This window comes from Archocentrus centrarchus, chromosome 19, assembly GCF_007364275.1.
Source record: "Archocentrus centrarchus isolate MPI-CPG fArcCen1 chromosome 19, fArcCen1, whole genome shotgun sequence".
Classification (NCBI taxonomy): domain Eukaryota; kingdom Metazoa; phylum Chordata; class Actinopteri; order Cichliformes; family Cichlidae; genus Archocentrus; species Archocentrus centrarchus.
Window position 1 is genome coordinate 3,853,135 of NC_044364.1, and position 18,381 is coordinate 3,871,515.

At 40.9% G+C, this 18,381-nt stretch overlaps 1 protein-coding gene across 1 annotated transcript in view; it reads right to left on the reverse strand.

The window, feature by feature from the left end:
* pemt (phosphatidylethanolamine N-methyltransferase) overlaps positions 1-18,381 on the reverse strand; it is a 65,171-nt gene that overhangs the window by 11,884 nt on the left and 34,906 nt on the right. Inside the window, exon 5 of the mRNA XM_030754287.1 lies at positions 10,570-10,681. Within this exon, the coding sequence (XP_030610147.1) occupies positions 10,570-10,681 (112 nt within the window). The remainder of the gene's footprint in view (positions 1-10,569; positions 10,682-18,381) is intronic.

The following is an 18,381-nucleotide window of genomic DNA, read 5'->3' on the forward strand; positions in this document are numbered from 1 at the left end:
TTTCCAACTTTGTTGTGTCGTGTCGCCTGGTCGCGTGTGCACGTCTACGTGTACGAGCTCGAAATTTCACATGCACGAATGTCGCCGGTCGCTTAGCTGGAGGAGGGCAAGCGATTGTCGCCTCATCGCACAAGTTCCATAGGAAATGAATGGAGAGCGAGCGACGTCGCTCCCCGTGTGTCGAGCCCCTTACACTGAAAGTGAAAGGTCTTCATTTCTGGACTGCACTGCTCTTTTCACAGTTCCACTGCTGCTTCGTGAGCAGTTTGCGAGTATTTGCAGACAAGTCAGCATCTCCCATGCAAACTACTGGCAAATGCGCTAACCTGCTAGCCACCATAGCAATGACAAGGAGGGTTATGATGGAGCATTGTATACCTCTTTGTGACCAATTTTTCACTTCCAGAAACCTCTTGTTAGGTAGCCACAGAAGGCACGCTTTTCCGTAGCACCCTTGGGTTTCCAGACGGGTCACTAACCAGTCTCTAGGTCTGCATGAATGGGGCTTTAGCAATCACTTTCACAGCGACTGTCCTGTTTCAACACAATATGTCACATCCATCGACAGGTTTCACTAAAATGAAATATTATTTATACTACAGTTGATGTTATGACTGATCAGGATGTCTGAAAATCCAGTTTATATTTTTTCCACACATGAACTAACAAGAACTTTTTAAGGACTTCAGATTCCCCAAATTGGGCACAACGCACAACTGAAAACACAAATTTGAGGCACAAACTACTATAAGGGAAAATATGGACAAGCTCACCATATCAACCATAGGGCATAGCCACACTGATTGTTTTGTAAGTTAATCATTAATAGCAGTATCCCAGAAGGTTTATGATGTATGCTGATGGCTGGAAGATCGGAACAACAACAAAAGTTCTTTCATGACTTGAAATTTCTGTCAGTTTAGTAACAACTGGTATTATATTCAATCCACATCTTTCTCTCTTTAAATTTGACGTACAACGCCGGCTTCTGTGAGGCTCACTGACTGACACACACCAATCTGACAGGGTGAGTCAGTAGACCTTGTGTAAATTTCTATTTAACACTGACCCATATAGCAAACTGTCATAATTACAGATGAAAAAAAAAACAAATGTGGTCAACCCCTTGCTCATGCCACATTGGAACATTATCTCCATTTATTGGTATGACACAGTGTTACACATGTCCCCCTTTATTATTGAAACTGCCCTAGAAATAGAAGCAGGATATTTCTTATTAGTACTTCATGGCGTGATCTTTTGGATTTTAGCTGTTTGGTTTCCTACTCTGAGACTTACACTGCTACGTGATTTATATTAAAAAAAATGATGCTCTCTGAACCATGATTCAGTGAGACAACAGCTGTCAGTTTGCCGTGAGTTAAATGTCAGCATAAATGACTGCTATATTAGAATAATCATATCATTTTACATTCAGTCCATCTGTAAGATTCAGTCGACATGCTGTTGACCAAATCTCATTGGAAGTATTGTTTATGCATATGAATGTGCACCGTCTGTGTGAGCAATTCCATATGTGCCCTGTGTATGAAGCAGGCTGCAGATGTGTTCATTTTTCTTTGGACAACAGTTTGTGGCTCAAAAGTTAGTGCCCCTTTTCAATATCAATGAATTTAAATGTGAAAAACTTGCTACAAAAAGTTAGCAAAACTCCTTTAGAGTTTTTTTTTTTCCCCACAGCTGGGGAAGGAGTGAAAAGGGTTTGTATTTGTACTTAGCCATAAAAATTTGTAATTAATAAGTTATAACTCACAGACTACATTTGCATGTGTGGTTTGCACATAAGATGAGACCTTCTTTAGTCTGCAGGGGTATTTAGGTCAGTTACTCATTTCTCTGGCTCTCATTGATTTCCACTGGCAGACATTGTTGCTGGATAGAGCTCAGCCTGGGAAAATTATGGGTTTATGAGTATTGATCTAGGAACTGTCTAGTCAGCTAGTTGCTGAGTGATGTGGCTACAATCAATGTTAAAATGTTAATAATCTGCAGACCATTTTCTCAAGTCCATAAATGTTGATTTTGTCTTTGGAATATGAATTAAAATCAAAACTACATTACATTCATGCCAGCAGCTCTGTGAAGCTACTTCATAGTTATATTTTTTGTCCTAAATATATATATATATATATATATATATTGTCTGTTTTTTAATGTGTGACTGGCAGGATGTAATACAATAGAAGACACACTTGCTTGCTGACCTCCGTTAAACAACCACAGAAAAAGAATGCACTACTAACTACCAGGCATCAGATATGCTGATATTTGATGGTACTTGCAAAGCCAGTGTAGACTATCCAAAAGCCTTGTGTGAAACTCCAAATAATAAACAGCAATGAGATCCAATGCAAACTCTACCTCTATCACACCACAGTCCACCACAGCTGTCCAAAGTCATGTGAATACAGTGTGGGAGGTTGGACGAGCTTTATAGAAGAGCCAAATACTTTCAAGTGAAATTAACGGTATTTTTTTTATGGGATGCCCAATGCTAACACCTGAATGACAAAAATGTTGACTTTCAGCACGTTGCTACCTTAATTCATCATCTGGGGGACATAAATCTTTCAACTAAATCTAACAGACACCCAATTCAGTAGTGGACACGTTAGGGAGCCGAAAACTAACCACTGCAATTTGCCAACAAACGGCAAAGTTGCTGAATCCTTAAAGTCGCAAGTTTTATCCTCTGGAGACCACGAATGTCTATACAAAAGTTCAAAATTTCAGATAAGAGTAGTAAAATACATTCACTTAACTACAACTTGATATTTCTGTGAAATTCCAACATTTATTTATTTGTTTGTTTATGAATCAGCAGGAATGTGAAAAAGAACATTTTCATAGTACTCCATATAGTTCTGTGAAAAACACGCAATTAAACCCCAAAGTTCAACAGCTGTGAGAACCACTTTTAGCAGCAATACATTGAAGCAATTGTTTTCTGTATGACTTTATCAATCTGTCTCACATCACTGTGAAGGAGTTTTTGCCCACTCTTCCTAACAGCGTTGCTTCAGTTCACTGAGGTTTGCAGGTATTTGTTCATGTACAGCTCGCACCACAGCAGTCGGGTTGGGGTTGCCACTTTGACAAGACCAAGGCAATTCTTTTTGCTTTTTCAGCCATTTCCCACTGCGCTTGGGATCATTGTCCTGTTTTATGACCCATTTTCAGCCAGCTTTAGAACAGATGGCCTCACATTGGACTCCACTGTGGTCAACTTGATGATTGTAAGTCCTGTGGCTAGAAAACAAGTCCAAATCATGACCCCTCCACCACCGTGCTTGACAGTTGATATGAGGTGTTTGTACTGATGAGCTATTTTTGGTTTCTGTGAAACATAGCATTGTGAATTGTGACCAAACATCTCTACTTTGGTCTCGTCTGTCAAAAGGACAATCTTGTGGTTTGTTCAGATGCAACATTGCAAAGCTTAGGTTCACAAACCTAAGTCACACTGCCATGGCAACCATTCCAAACAAAGCCATACTTTTTATAAATGTTTTGTCATGAACTTTAGAGTCTGAGATGCAGTTCTTGGGTTTTTTACAGTTTCTTTAAGCACTGCACAGTAGAATAGAATAGAATAGAACTTTATTGTCATTATACATACAACGAAATTAATCATTATACAACAAATTATATAACGACATTCTGTCATAATATAACGAGATTTTGTTCAGAACAACCATCCAGGAGATAGGTGTCCGAAGCCGCTGCCACACTGGTGCGGCCAGTTAGGGTTAGGGGTTACTTGGGGTTACTTTGCTGGGTTGAAGTTGTACTATAAACCCACCTAAGATAGCCATTTTAAAAACGTTTAACCTTGACTTTCCACTTACATACTCCTCAGCCTTAATACAGATCACAGGCGAACATCAAGATCATGTACCATGTTGGGCTGGAATTCTGTGCAGTACACTCAAATAATAATAATTGGAATAACCTTTGAAGAAAATGAGGGGAGCAGAAAACATTCTCTGTGGTCTCAGGTATAGCTGGGTGATGACGACACTGCACAGTTTATGTGAGTTTAAGGGAAAGATTCAGAGAGGTTACAGTTAAAGCAAAACTCTAGTGAGTCAGACGATCACACAAATATCGTCATTTAATTGAACAACACTTTAAAATAGTGCAGTTATCTTGCATATGATTGACAGCTTATGTGGAGGTGGTAGGAAATAAGAAGTAGACAGAAATGTTTGCTTGGTGGACAGTCTACTCTCTACATACAGAGAAAGAGAAGCCTCCCTAATGGGACATTGCTCTTCCATGAGTATCATCTCTAGTGCGTCTTTATCAGGTCATTTTTTGAGGTAGATGTGACGCATATGTAGATGAGAGATTCATTCTTAAAAAGGTGTCACTTTTATGGTGGGAAAAGGATTTCTCATCATAAATTCTTCAGGAATTTTAGAAAAGCTTTTAGTGGATCAACAATACCTTCAGAAGTACAGCATATTACCTATGAGACAGAAAAATAACACCATCAACCCTTCAGGCATTTTATCTACTATTCTTTATCTTCATGCTGTAACTTGAAAAATCGACTGCGTTCACCCTTTTCAACACTATTTGAGTAGTCTGAGGAATAGAAGCAGTGATCTTGGCTGTTGAGTTGTAATGATTTATGCTGGGTAGTCTTCTGTACTCTGTGCTTCACTTGTTGAATGCTGCTCAGCACCCTAATTTCTGGATGGAAGCTTGTATGTCTTGTTGAACCACCTGCACTCTCAGTCACAGACTTTATTCTGCTCACGTTTATTGATTTTCATTTTTTACTACACGTCGTATGATTCATAAGTCATTGCCAATCGATCCTATTTTTTTCTGAGCCTCATTTTTATATTCATCACCAAAATGGTCCCTTCTCACATAAAAAAACAAACAGTTCCCTCTTAGTCTGAATGGCATGAACTATCATTGAAATGACACACAGTGATCAAACAAATATTTAGTACCAAAAATGTCCAATTGTTTTTGAATCCTTGAAATCTGGGCTATATTCAAGTTTCCATGTGCTAAAATGTAGAGCCTGAAGAACAGTAAATGTTATACTGTCCCAGTGATTATAGTACAAACAGTGCAACTGGTATAACAAAGTGCACAAATTAAAACAAATAACAAAGACAAGTATACACAGTATAATATTCTGATTTCATTTTAATTCACCACAAGGGATAACGGAGCTCTACTGGTGTTCTCATTGGACTTTCTCTTTTTTGTCAAAATCAAGGCCTCAGTCACACAGGCCAAGAGACGGGCTGGTGAACACCTGACAGTAGCTGGGAAAAAAATGTGTATTGCCCAACTGGTTGGAAAGTAGTTGGTGGAGGCTGCAGGCTGTTGCTGGGTGAAACTGGTCATGAAGCGAGTGCTGCACTGAAAACTTTCTTGTGATTGCTTTGGTTGCCTGTTGTTTACATGGAAGTTGCCAACATGTCTATAAGCAATCACTAACTAACCATGGAGAGGAAACTAGAAACGGAAACCATTCACCTTCTAAGTAAATTTGTGCTTTACTGCTGGAACCAACACATTTCAAAAAGGTGCAACATTTACTTTGAAGACAAACAGCCTTTGCTTCTGGTTTGTGTTCACACTTTCATCATCACCTAGTGAGGAGTTGGCAAGTATTTGCAAACAAGCCAGTGGCTTCCATAGAAACTATAGACCAACCAGTCTCCAGGCATGAGTGACTAGGACCTAAGCAAAATGAACACCAACTTAAACCACCCTTTAACGACAGGCACAAAGCTGCTGCTCCAGCAAATCGTAACCATGAATTAAAGTTTTGTCTGTGAACGTCGTGTCAAAGGAAAAACACGACTATATATACTGTACTAATTGGACAAAAGTATTGGGCAACACTCAATTTGAATTCAGGTGTTGTTTTTGTCCCATTGCCACAAGTATATAAAATCAAGCACCTAGTCATATAGTCTTCCTTTTACAAACACTTATGAAAGAATGGGTCATTTTAAAGAGCTCACTGTGTGGTCCTTTAATAGGATGCCACTATTTCAACAAGTCAGTTGGTGACATTTTTTCCCTCCTAAATATTCCACGCTGAGCTGTGAGCAAAGTGATATAATTACAAAATGTTTTAGAATCACAGCAACTCAGCCGCAAAGTGGCAACCCACATGAAGCTACAGAGTGGGCTCACACAATGCTGAGGCACGTAGCGCATAAAACTTGCTAATGGTCTCCTGACTCAACACCTGTAGAGTTCCAGACCTATGCTGACATTAACATCAGCACAAACACTGAGGGACGGGAGCTTCGTCTGCATTGGTTTTCATAGCCGAGCAGCTCCTGTAGGTGTAATGTGTAGGAGGCCTGAGGGCTGATTGGGGGATGACAAACAGGTGGGCGGCACAGACGAAAGTACTTAATATTTGAAAACAAGGAATCAGAGGAAGACAGAGACACAAGCAAAACTAACAGAAGACACAAAATAAAACTAACCTTCAAAGTAAAAAAGGAAAAAACTAAAACAGACAGAAGGCAGAAGGAGGCACAAGCAGACAATCACTACTACTACTAATAGTAAAGACATGAGCCAGAACATAAGAGATTATAAAACTCAAAATTCATTACTAGAATGGTTATAAAGAACCAAAGACTTAATATCACAAAACTAAAACTCCCAATATACTAGAATATTAAAGAAACAGAAATCCATCAATTCAAAAAAATACCCAATAATAATAATAATAATACAAAAATACATCAGCCAAGAATCCAAAATACTACTTATGAAAACCCTAGGAGCAGTGACACTGTTTTGAGCTGCATTTAAGAGTTTTATGATTACACACTCGCTCTGTTGGCACATTGTCTGCACACACAAGTAAGAGCCACAGCTGTATAGCAACAGGCTAGAGCACAGTTGGGAGAGGAGACAATGTGATTTTGCCAGAAGCAGAGAGTGACCTTCTGAGTCACTGTTGTTGTTCTGTTTTGGTAAGGAGAATAATTCATCCCACAAGCATAACCCATGACTGCAGTCAATGATGCAACTGAAGAGCAGCATTCGCCATATATTTTAAAAACTTGGATTTTACTATAAAACAAACTAAATGGACTTATAAATGGTTCTTATAAACTATGAGGAAAAAGAGGGAGTCATGGAGGGGTGATATCTGAAATTCATTGCCCTCCAAGCAGCTGGTGTTCTGTGTATCATAACAGATGGTGATACAGGTTCTAACTCTAACCTTATGCTATCAAAATGTAACAGCTTTTGAAAATTGCTCTCACAAGTTCTCAAGGCAATTCAGGGACCAAAAGAAAAATCATTCAAATTGACCAACATCACTAAGTATTTTACTTCTTTTCTAAAAATAAGTAAATTACTCCAAAAAATGACTCCAAGAACGCACTGACTCATCATCAAGGAGGTCACAAAAGAACCCAGAACAACATCTAAAAAACTGCTGACCTTAACTGAGACAAGTGTCTCAGTTAAGGTCAGTTAAGGCCAGGCAGCCCTGGCGGAGTCCAACACCCACAGGAAACGAGTCCGACTTATTGCCGGCTATACGGACCAAGCTCTCACTGCGGTTGCACAGGGACTGAATGGCCTGCAACAATGGACCAGACACCCCATACTCCAGCAGGACCTCCCACAGGATACCCCGAGGGACACGGTCGAATGCCTTCTCCAAGTCCACAAAGCACATGTAGACTGGTTGGGCAAACTCCCACGCACACTTGAATATCCTCGAGAGGATAAAGAGCTGGTCCAACGTTTCACGACCAGGACGAAAACCGCATTGTTCCTCTTGGATCCGAGGTTCGACTAATGAACAGACCCTCCTTTCCAGCACCCTGGCATAGACCTTACCGGGGAGGCTGAGGAGTGCGATCCCCTTGATAGTTCGAGCACACCCTCCGGTCTCCCTTCTTAAAGATGGGGACCACCACCACGGTCTGCCAATCTCATTGCCCAGATCTCCATGCGTTGTTGCAGAGGCCTGTCAACCAAGACAGCCCTACAACATCCAGAGCCTTCAGGAAGTCAGGGCGAATCTCGGCCACCCCAGGGGCCCTGCCACCAAGAAGTTGTTTAACCACCTCAGTGACCTCAACCCGGGCGAGTCATCCCCCTCGTCCCCAGACTCTGCTTCCACCTCAGAAGGCGTGTCTGTGGGATTCAGGAGGTCTTCGAAGTATTCCTTCCACTGTCCGACTATAGCCTCAGTTGAAGTCCCACCTGCACTACAGACCATGTGAGTGGACCATTGCTTTCCCCTTGTGAGTCACCTGACAGTTTGCCAGAATTGCTTCGATGCCGTCCGAAAGTCTTTTTCCATAGCCTCACCGAACTCCTCCCACACCCGAGTTTTTGCTTCAGCCACTGCCCAAGCTGCGTTCCGCTTGGCCTGCCGATACCTGTCAACTGCCTCCAGAGTCCCACAGGCTAACCAAACCTGATAAGACTCTGTCTTCAGCTTGATGGCTCTCTTCACCTCTGGTGACCACCATCTGGTTCGGGGGTTACCTCCATGACAGGCACCAACCACCCTGCAGCCACAGCTTTGAGCAGCAGCCTCAACAACGGAGGTGTGGAACATGATCCATTCAGCCTCAATGTCCTCAGCCTTCCTTGGAATGCTGTCGAAGTTCTGCCGGAGCTGAGAGTTGAAGATCTCACAGACTGCGGCTTCTGCCAGGCATTCCCAGTACACCGTCACAACACATTTAGGTGCGCCAGGTCTGTCCAGCATCCTCCCCCGCCACCTGATCCAACTCACTACCTGGTGATATGATTACAAAATTGATTGTCAACCTGCAACCTAGGGTGTCCTGGTGCCACATGCACTTATGGACATCCTTATGTTCGAACATGGTGTTCATTATGGACAAACTGTGATTTGCACAGAAGTCCAATAACAAGACACCATTCGGGTTCAGATTGGGGAGGCTGTTCCTCCCAATCACGCCCCTCCAGGTCTCACTGTCATTGCCCACGTGAGTGTTGAAGTCTCTCAGCAAGACGCAGCACTCTCAAGCACCCCGCCTAGCGACTCCAAAAAGGGTGGGTACTCTGAACTGTCATTCGGCGCATAAGCCTGCGCATAATGACATAATTAAAATTCAATAGCTGACATCTGGAGAAGCTCATAGGAGGTAAAAACAGGAGGGTATACATCAAAGGGGCAAAACATCGGTGGTAGGAAAGTTTAGGAACGAGAGCGTGTTTGTTTGTTTGTTGTTCGCTCATAAATTCATAAAACAATTATTTTTCTACTTTGCGGCAGATTGGCAACCTGTCTAGGGTGTAACCTGCCTCTCACCCTGTGACAGCCGGGAGAGGCTTCAGCCCCCCACAACCCTGAATTAGATAAATGGAAGAAAACAGATGGATGGAATATTTTCATTACGCACAATAAACATAAATTGTAACATTATTAATAAACAAGGAACAAGGTCATTGTTATTAACAGTAAATAACTTTTTACCAAAGTTGAATTAACTATCAACTTACAATTCATTAGTGATGGTAACCGTAAGTGTAATCATGCATGATATTTTGGCTCTGTGTTGGGGCTTAACTAACATTGAGAGAACTGTTTGTCTCTAACATGTTCATCAGCAAACTGCAACTTTTGCTTCACATTTGGTTAAAAGACACAAGGGACTGCAAAGTTAGGTGATGATTCTCTGGGTATTACTACAAGTGACCCCTGCACATTAAAATATCCATTACTTATTTAGGGTGAGAAATCCTAAAGAATATGATTGCTCAAAGAGCTTCCTGCTTACCCTGGCCAGAAAATGTGATATAAGATATATTTTTCAAAATAAGACAAGAGCAGCATGAAGAGGGCAGGGCAGGCTGAACCAGAGGATGCTACAGTATCTGCATATTTAATAAAGTTGAGACAAAGATGGGGTTAAAGCAACTGCAGGAACACAAGTGAGACATATATATATATATATATATATATATATATATATATATATATAGAGAGAGAGAGAGAGAGAGAGAGAGAGAGAGAGAGAGAGAGAAAGTGGCAGAGAAATGAGAGCTGGGAATAGAGCATATAGTGCAAATTAAATCCAAAGCAGAGAGAAAATGAGGGTAAAATTTGTCATAACAAAAAAGGACTGAAGATGAGATAACACTGGGAATGGAGTCCATACAGCTCCATGAGAGGCAGAATGGGAGGCTAATAGCTTTTTGGCAGCTGGGCCTAGTAACGGCACACGCTGAGCTCGTGGCAGCGCGGTCACAGTTGTCATAGAAACGAGCACACGTAAAAGTTTTTATTTTATTTTCAAAGAGCAGTTTGCAACTCGAGAAACATTTACCATTTTTAGACGGCAGGTTATTATCTGCTCCACTTTTGCTTGCTCTCACTTTACTCATATTGGCGTACATCAGTAGGTTCATTTATTAACAGGCTAAAAACTCCTCTGGTTATATTTAAAAACAAACCTAGAGCTAATTATGATGAATTAAACCTAATCTCTTGCTCTCTCTGTCTCCTACTGATCACATTCACACACACACACACACACACACACTTACATGAGTGCCAGGCCAAGGTAGTTGGCTGTGCTGCCCCAATACATTGGGTTCTCTGTGATGTTGAAAGGAAAGCCCGTCACCTTCTCGTCCATCAGAATGCCAAAGTAGTCACCTGGAAAATAAATACAAAGACAAAACCTGCATTTCATCACTGAAGTCTTAGTTTATTTTTTACATTGCAGCAACTCAGGAAACTGGAGACTATCCCAGCACTGCTCGGCAAGAAGCAGGAATAATCTCTAGTTTCCAAATTTCAGTCTTACATCATTTTATCAACCAGTCCCTCGTGGAGTTGGATTCAGTCAGTGAAGCCCTTTGGACTCTTTCACAGCGTTACCATGGTTTCTGCTGTGCCACCAGCACTGATGTCTTGTTTTCAGTATCATACCAGACAGATTTTGGACCTGCTTATGAAGTCTATGATCATTTTTGACATGTTTCTGACAAAACAACAACACTGAAGTCAGACTGAGGATATACTGCCGGGGAACATGACACAGTCCTGTTAATGCTGCAATGTCTGGCTGCTGCGCGTCACCTGGCTGTTACTGATGTCAGTGATACAACTGCACGGACCTGACTTCATGTGTAATTTCTGGAGTTTGATTTTTGTGCTCACAGCAAAGTATTACAAAAAAGATGAAATTTTTTGTAACCTTTGGCAACCCCTTTGGTGAGCTGTTTTAGGAGAAATATGTTCCTTTTACTAATGTGACTTTTTCTAACAACCCCACTCTCAGGAATGGCAAAGTGTAGAGGAACATAATGCGTTAGTCAGAGCTGAGGCTCACTGATGGGCTCTCAAGGTCTTTTTTTTCCCCCAGTACACCAGTGCCTAAAAGCCGGCCTCACAAAGGTTACAGCAAATGCGACAATTTTTGGTTGGCGCCATTGCTTGGCATGTACTGGTGCAACATGAGTCAACAACTTCGTCAATTCAGGTGGGACTCCTGACAATTTTGTCACTGCAGAAAAATGATGTCAGCACCAAAAAACAGCTGCTTATTACATAAATCAAAAATCTCCATGTGCATTGTAATGAACCCTAAAAGTACAATAACGAAAAAGATAGATTAACAACACTGGTGTTCTGAGAGGGTGAGCAGCAATACATTCTTCTGTCATGTTCATCAGAAAATTTTACACCTACCTAATTATGTTCATGAATTTCCACCATCAGATCTTCTGTTAATATTTCCTTATCAGGATTTTTAAACAGTTCAGTTCAGAGGGCTCCAATAAAAAACCCTCTATCAGAAGAAGGGCCAATGCCATCTCTAATCTCTATTTTCTATTTTCTCTATTGTGAAATATTCCGGGCAGCACGGTCGCACAGTGGTTAGAACTGCTGCCTCACAGTTAGAATACCATCTGGAAGGCCTGGGTTCGATCCCACCTTGGCCCAGGCTCCTCCCTCCCTCTCTCTCTCTGTGTGGAGTTTGCATGTTCTCCCCGTGTCTGCGTGGGTTTTCTCCGGGGACTCCGGTTTCCTCCCACAGTCCAAAGACACGCACTTACTGGGGTTAGGTTAACTGGAAACTCTAAATTGCCCATAGGTGTGAGTGTGGACGTTGTCTGTCTCTCTGTACAGGGTGTACCCTGCCTTTCGCCCTATGTCAGCTGGGATAGGCTCCAGCCCCCCCACGAATCTGAACAGGAGACATGGATGGATGGTGAAATATTCCCAGAGCCCTGGAATCCCAACATCATTTCAGAAGCAAATACATTTATTTATTTCATTAAAATAGTGTGAGAGTCCAGCTGTAAGCTGGCTAGCAGTAGGGATCCAATGTTAGCAATGTAAGTTGTCCTAATACTTTCTTGTTAAGTCTGTTTCTAACCGCAATGTGAAAGCTCGCAAACACGGCTAACTGGTGTCCAGTAGAAAAGAAGAAGCTAGGTAGTTTCCACCCCAAACTGGGTGCTCCACCCTTTTCCAAGAACCATGGCCTCAAACGTTGAGGTGCTTCACATTGCAAACTGCCCCAGTGCAAGCTGGAGGTCATTGCTTGATGAAGCCAATAAAATCATATCATCTGCAAAAAAAGCAGAGAAGAGATCCTGAGTCCACCAAATCACCCACCACCCCTTGGCTGCATGTAATAATTGTAAGTGTAGGACTGGTGAAGTCGAGCATCCACCGAGAAGGAGCCTGACTTATTGCTGCCAGTGGGAACCAAGCTCTCACTACAAGTGTACAGGGACCACATAGCCTGCAGCAGCAGGCCCGATGCTCCATAATCACAAAGGCGTTTGACCACATCCCCATGGGGGATTGTCGAAGGCCACAAAACATATGCAAACTGGCTGGGTAAACTCACACATAACCTTGAATATTCTTGAGAGGATAAAGAGCTGGTCTAGTGTCCCATTACCAGCACAAAATGACAAATAGCTTAGACCTCACAGGGTTAAATGTTAAAAACAAGTCATTTTAACATGTCTTTCCGATACTTTTGCCATAAAACAGAGCTGGATGTTGAACAAATGTGTGTGTGTGTGTGTGTGTATGTGTGTGTATGTGTGTGACAGGAAAAAGTTAGCGTGGGCAGCTGAACTAGGACACTGCTCGCTGTAACATTAGCACTTTAAGGTCTACTATATAAGAAGTGCAGCACACACATGAACTTTCTCTGACCTATTTTGGGGAATTAACATGAAAATTTGAATATTTTGCTTGTACCTCCCTCATACACCCAAAAACAAATATTTACGTGCACGCACACACGCACACACACACACACACACACACACACACACACACACACACACACACACACACACACACACACACACACACACACCTCTAGTAGGTAACACTGACCTGCTGAATTACACATGCTGTGCTGCTGTCCCTGTTTTCTGTTGGAGAGAACCTGTTAATGCCCAGGTTATATAACAATTTTCATTATGTATGCTTATTTAAACGCCACAGGTAGAGTAGGATAAAAAAAAAAAAGATTATATAAACAAATCTGTTGGTTTTGAATAGAAAATCAGCTGTAACTGGCCGACAGAACAATATGCCAACCTCAATTTCTGACTTTCAAAGTGACTACTGTTAACCTGTTTGGATTTAAAAGCCAAGCAAACACTTTTTTCATGCTCCTGCGTCACCGTTGTTTGATTATGGTTATGAAAATAGGCAATTTGGATTTGGTGGACGAGCAGCAGCAATAGCACTGTGGTAGTCTAGAGGTTAAAGACGTGGGTATGTGATCAGAGTTTGGATGCTGTGGCCAGCTGGCCAACACGTTAACACCATGTGTAATTTGATTTTGTTCGGATCTTTGTTTATACCCTTGTGCCATCAATTTGAATCATCAGGTCACGATGACTCAAGGAGCTTAATGCAGAGCATATAAGAAACACAACATACACCTACAGGCTACGTCCTTCAGTATGTGTTTGTTTATGTACTACTAAAGTAGGAGGGATGGCAAAGGAAACATGGTGCAGCATAAAAACCCACCTAAACAAACACTTAAAATTAAAAGTAAAATATACAGATAGAGAGATTTTCAAAATAATTCTTAACACACATTGGAAATAGCTGAGGAGGAATAAAAAGGGAGCTACAGCATGTCAAAGGATTGAGCTAGAAAGTCAGAAACTCTTCATGCTCATAGAGGGTCGTCTGATTGTTGGGGTTTTCTATTTTGTAGGGTCTTTACCTTACAGTGTAAAACACCTTGAGGCGACTTTTGTTGTGATCTGGCACTACATAAATAAAACTGAATTGAACTGAACTGAATAGAATATTATTTGCCCTCTTATGTCTCATGCCACAGTCACACTAGGGAAAACAGAGGTTTGAGAATAGTGCATGACCAAAATTATTGGGACTGTGTGCAATGAACCTGCAATCTTGTTGCTTTGAAAATGGTCAATTCAAAGATGGGAACTAGGTCTATGACCACTTGCAGTCAGTTGCTCACATCAAAGTGACTTTGGTGTGTCAAGATGGCAATAAACCGGCATTATTATGTAGTCAGTCTGCTATCATTCTGAGAGTGAATAGAGTCAAGCTGGCAATTAGGTGCAATCTACTTATGATAATACAGTGACTAACTGTGATAAATAGGTAAAAATCTGTTGAAAATCTGTTATACACACACACACTGAAATTAACATTAACTACTTGTGCTCACAGTCTACCCAGAATCTCATAGATTTGAAACAGAAATTCAGAACCACCATAAACAATGATGTAGTTGCTGTAAAATGGTGACACAGGGGCATGGTAACCTTAGTTTTATATTGAGGTTTCTCATGTGGCATCATGTGCCGATTGTTCATTGTCCACCATACTGGATATGATAGAACCACTGGTTGGTAGGGAAACATGTATTTCACAGCTGGCTGGCTGTGGTTCCTGGAGGTTGCTGGTTCTCACCGGGTGAAATCAGCTGCAAAGAAGAAGCTGCAACAAAAGTCTCCTAGTGGCTACTTTGGCTGCAAGCAGATTGCCACAGTTTCTCATGGTCCATGGCACAACTTGAAAAAGTATGAACGAAACCAGAAATGGAAAAAGGTTTGCCTTCAAAGTAAAAGTTGTGCTGCAGCCAACCTATTTAATAAGGCGCAACTTTACTTCGAAGGCAACTGCAACTGTTGTTGCATGTCGTACTGTATGCCTGCTGATGTCCCACAATAAAACCCCTGTTAGGAAATGAAGTGCTAGTACGGTTCTATCTGAAACGAGGCTACAGCAGTGTTGACCTTTTAGGGCAAACAGCAGTGGATCAAAACAAGGTAAAAATATGACCAGTTGTACTTATCAAATAGCGGAAATTAGAAATAAAAAGACTACTTCTAATACAAGCTTATTTCAGAGAAATTTCTGTTCCCTCTTGCAGGGAAAAATAAGATGATCACTCTTTCAGGAAATACAGTGAGTAGAACTTTTAATGAAAGGAAAAAAGATCATACTTGAACATAAACTCTTGCAAACATGAACATAAACTCTTATTTTTCTCCTCTTTGGGGCTGTTTTTTTTTTTAACATCTTGACAATATACCCCATCTACTTCATTTTGACACAGTGCAAAAGTCTTGAGCCACCCCTCATTTTTTAGGTCATTTTTTCAAAGCCATTTTTAAGCAACAGAAACAGGGAGAAAAGCCTGAGATCCCACAGGAACTGGATCTGGTTCAAATCATCATCAGTATGTACAGAGGTGGTTAGGAGAAAGGCTATACTGAAGAATAAAGGTGGTCATACCAAGTATTAACTTTCAAGCTCATTAGAATTGTACACACTATATTTTTGCCTTATATACTATATCTCATCTCCATCTATGTTTGCACATATATAAATAAACTGCTGCACCTATTTTCCATTTCCTAGCAAAATATAAAGAACTGAGGGGTGGCTGCACAGTACTGTATGCCCTGTACTGTACATTGCATATTTAGGAAAATTTTAGGAGGGTTTAGCCTCTGGGGAGAATGATTGTGCTACAGTCAGGGAGAACTCCAGATGACATCCATAGAAAGACAGAAATCCACAGAAAATGGCATACAATGACAACTTTTGAGATCTACTGCTTACCATTCTTAAGTGACTAATAAGCTGCTCAAATAAGCCTATTCTCCACAGTAATTATCAGTGACGCCCTCATCTTAAAATTCACCTCATTATTAGTTATTTCTGATACAAAGCAGTTCATGAAACACACTTTAAATTCACCGATAATCTCATTTAGGTTTATGCTCAGTCATTTGCCTTTTTCCACAACAGATATAGTGCCTTGACCTGTTATTCTGGGAAAGTGACAGTGACCTCAGCACTGCAACCTTCAAATTGAATCAGCTTCTCTGGGTTATATTTAGACCAGCTGTACAAAAGCCAACCCAGGCCACCAAAAAGTAAAATAACACTTCCTGCACTTGTACTGTTTGTGTGTGCCATGGAGTTGCTTGTTTATTCAGCTAATTGATAATGATCCCTATTCTAGTCTATTCACTTTACTATCAGTACACAAGCAGAGCCAGTACAAAAAATCTGCAGTATCAATCGGAGGCAGCACAAAAGTGCAGAGAACACAATAACATACAATTTAAGATAAAATGGCTAAAATTAGCAGCAGAGAAATAGATATCTTTGATTGCAGGTAGCTGGCAGCTAACAGAGCACCAAGGGTGTGCTCAGTTGCTTTGTGTCGACAAGCACTGCTTCGGTTCATTGAGGTTTGTGGGTATTCATTCAGGGACAGCATTTCAGTCAGGTGGAGGTCTTGACTTCGAGCCATTGCAACACTTTGATTCTTTTCTTTTTCAGCCATTCTGTTGTAGATTGGCTGCTGCGCTTGGGATCACTGACCCAACTTGGCCCAAGCTTTACCTGTTGGACAGACTCTAGAATACTTTGGTAGGCAAAGGAGTTCATGGTTGAATCAGTGACTGCAAGGTGCCCAGGTCCTGTGGCTACAAAATAAACCCAAATCAATATTCCTCCAAATATCTCCACATTGATCTCACCTGTCCAAAGGACATTGTTCCAGGAATTGTGCGGTTTGTTCAGATGCAACTTTGCAAACCTAAACTGTGCTGCCATTTTATTTTTTAGAGAGAAGAGGTTTACTCCCAGAAACCTTTCCAAACAAGGCATATTTATGCAGTCAGACATGGTGGCCATACTTGTTGGTGATCAGTTAATCAAGTGCATTTGATTAGCAGTGCCTGGCTGCTTCTTACCTTCTTATTTCCTATGGAGGCAGACAGGGTTTACAGGGTTTTTCACAGGACGTGGCTTTCACTACCGGTGTTTATTTGAAGAAATGCAGCGCTATGTGCCTCAAATTGATGTTCCTGCTTTAAATAATGCTAACTTTATTGTTCGAAATAATTAGAGAATGAAACCTGCCAGCAGCGTTTTGTGACTAGCATGCCCAAACTGATTATACACGTTATCACACATGCTCATTCCTGTCACGTCCTGCTGTTCCTCCAGCCTGCCCTCTGTTGTTACAGAGACTGATTAGTTTAAAATGGAGTGATGGACTGAGGGCATTTCAGTGCACCAATGGACAAATGCACTGAAGAAGCTCAGACATTCTGTCTGGATCTTGGAGATGACTCATTTAGTTGACTGACCTAGAAACTAGAAACCAGTGCATGCCAGATGGTCCTGGCAATCCTGAACTCATGTTCATTTGAAACAAGGCCTGAATGAGTTCATTAGCACATGAAACAAAAACAAGCATGTTTGTCTCAGAGGCAAATGAGAAATATGCCAAGGTGCATATATTGATTAAAAAAAGTGTCAGAATTCATGTAACTTTACTTATGATACACAAAGACACATGAACTATATCATTATTTAGTATTTTCCTGTTTCTCATATGATCTCTAAATGTTAACTGTATGTGAAGACTATTTTTGTATTTTTTGTACAAGAGCAGGATGTAGTGTATTGCTTGCTATTAGTGCAATACTTTATATAGTATGTAAAAATATTAATACAATTTTAGTATAATTAATGTGGTGACAAGACTAAGCATGTACACCCATGCTTGAGGTTGTGTAATGCTGTACCCTAAGCATAACTATAATTTATGTTAAATGCTAACATCAGCATGCTACTAATCTCACAACCACACTGCTAACATTGTCATGGTTAGCATGTATAATGTTTATCATTTTAAATGAGTTAGCTCACTAAAAGCTTACAGTAATCTATCCAGTACTTGTTGAAGTATTTTAACAAACCATAAATGTAAACCATATAGTGTCAGAAGAGGAATCACCAATTGTCCCTCTGGGAACCATGGATGTTTGGAGTAAATTTCATGGCAATCTATACAATAA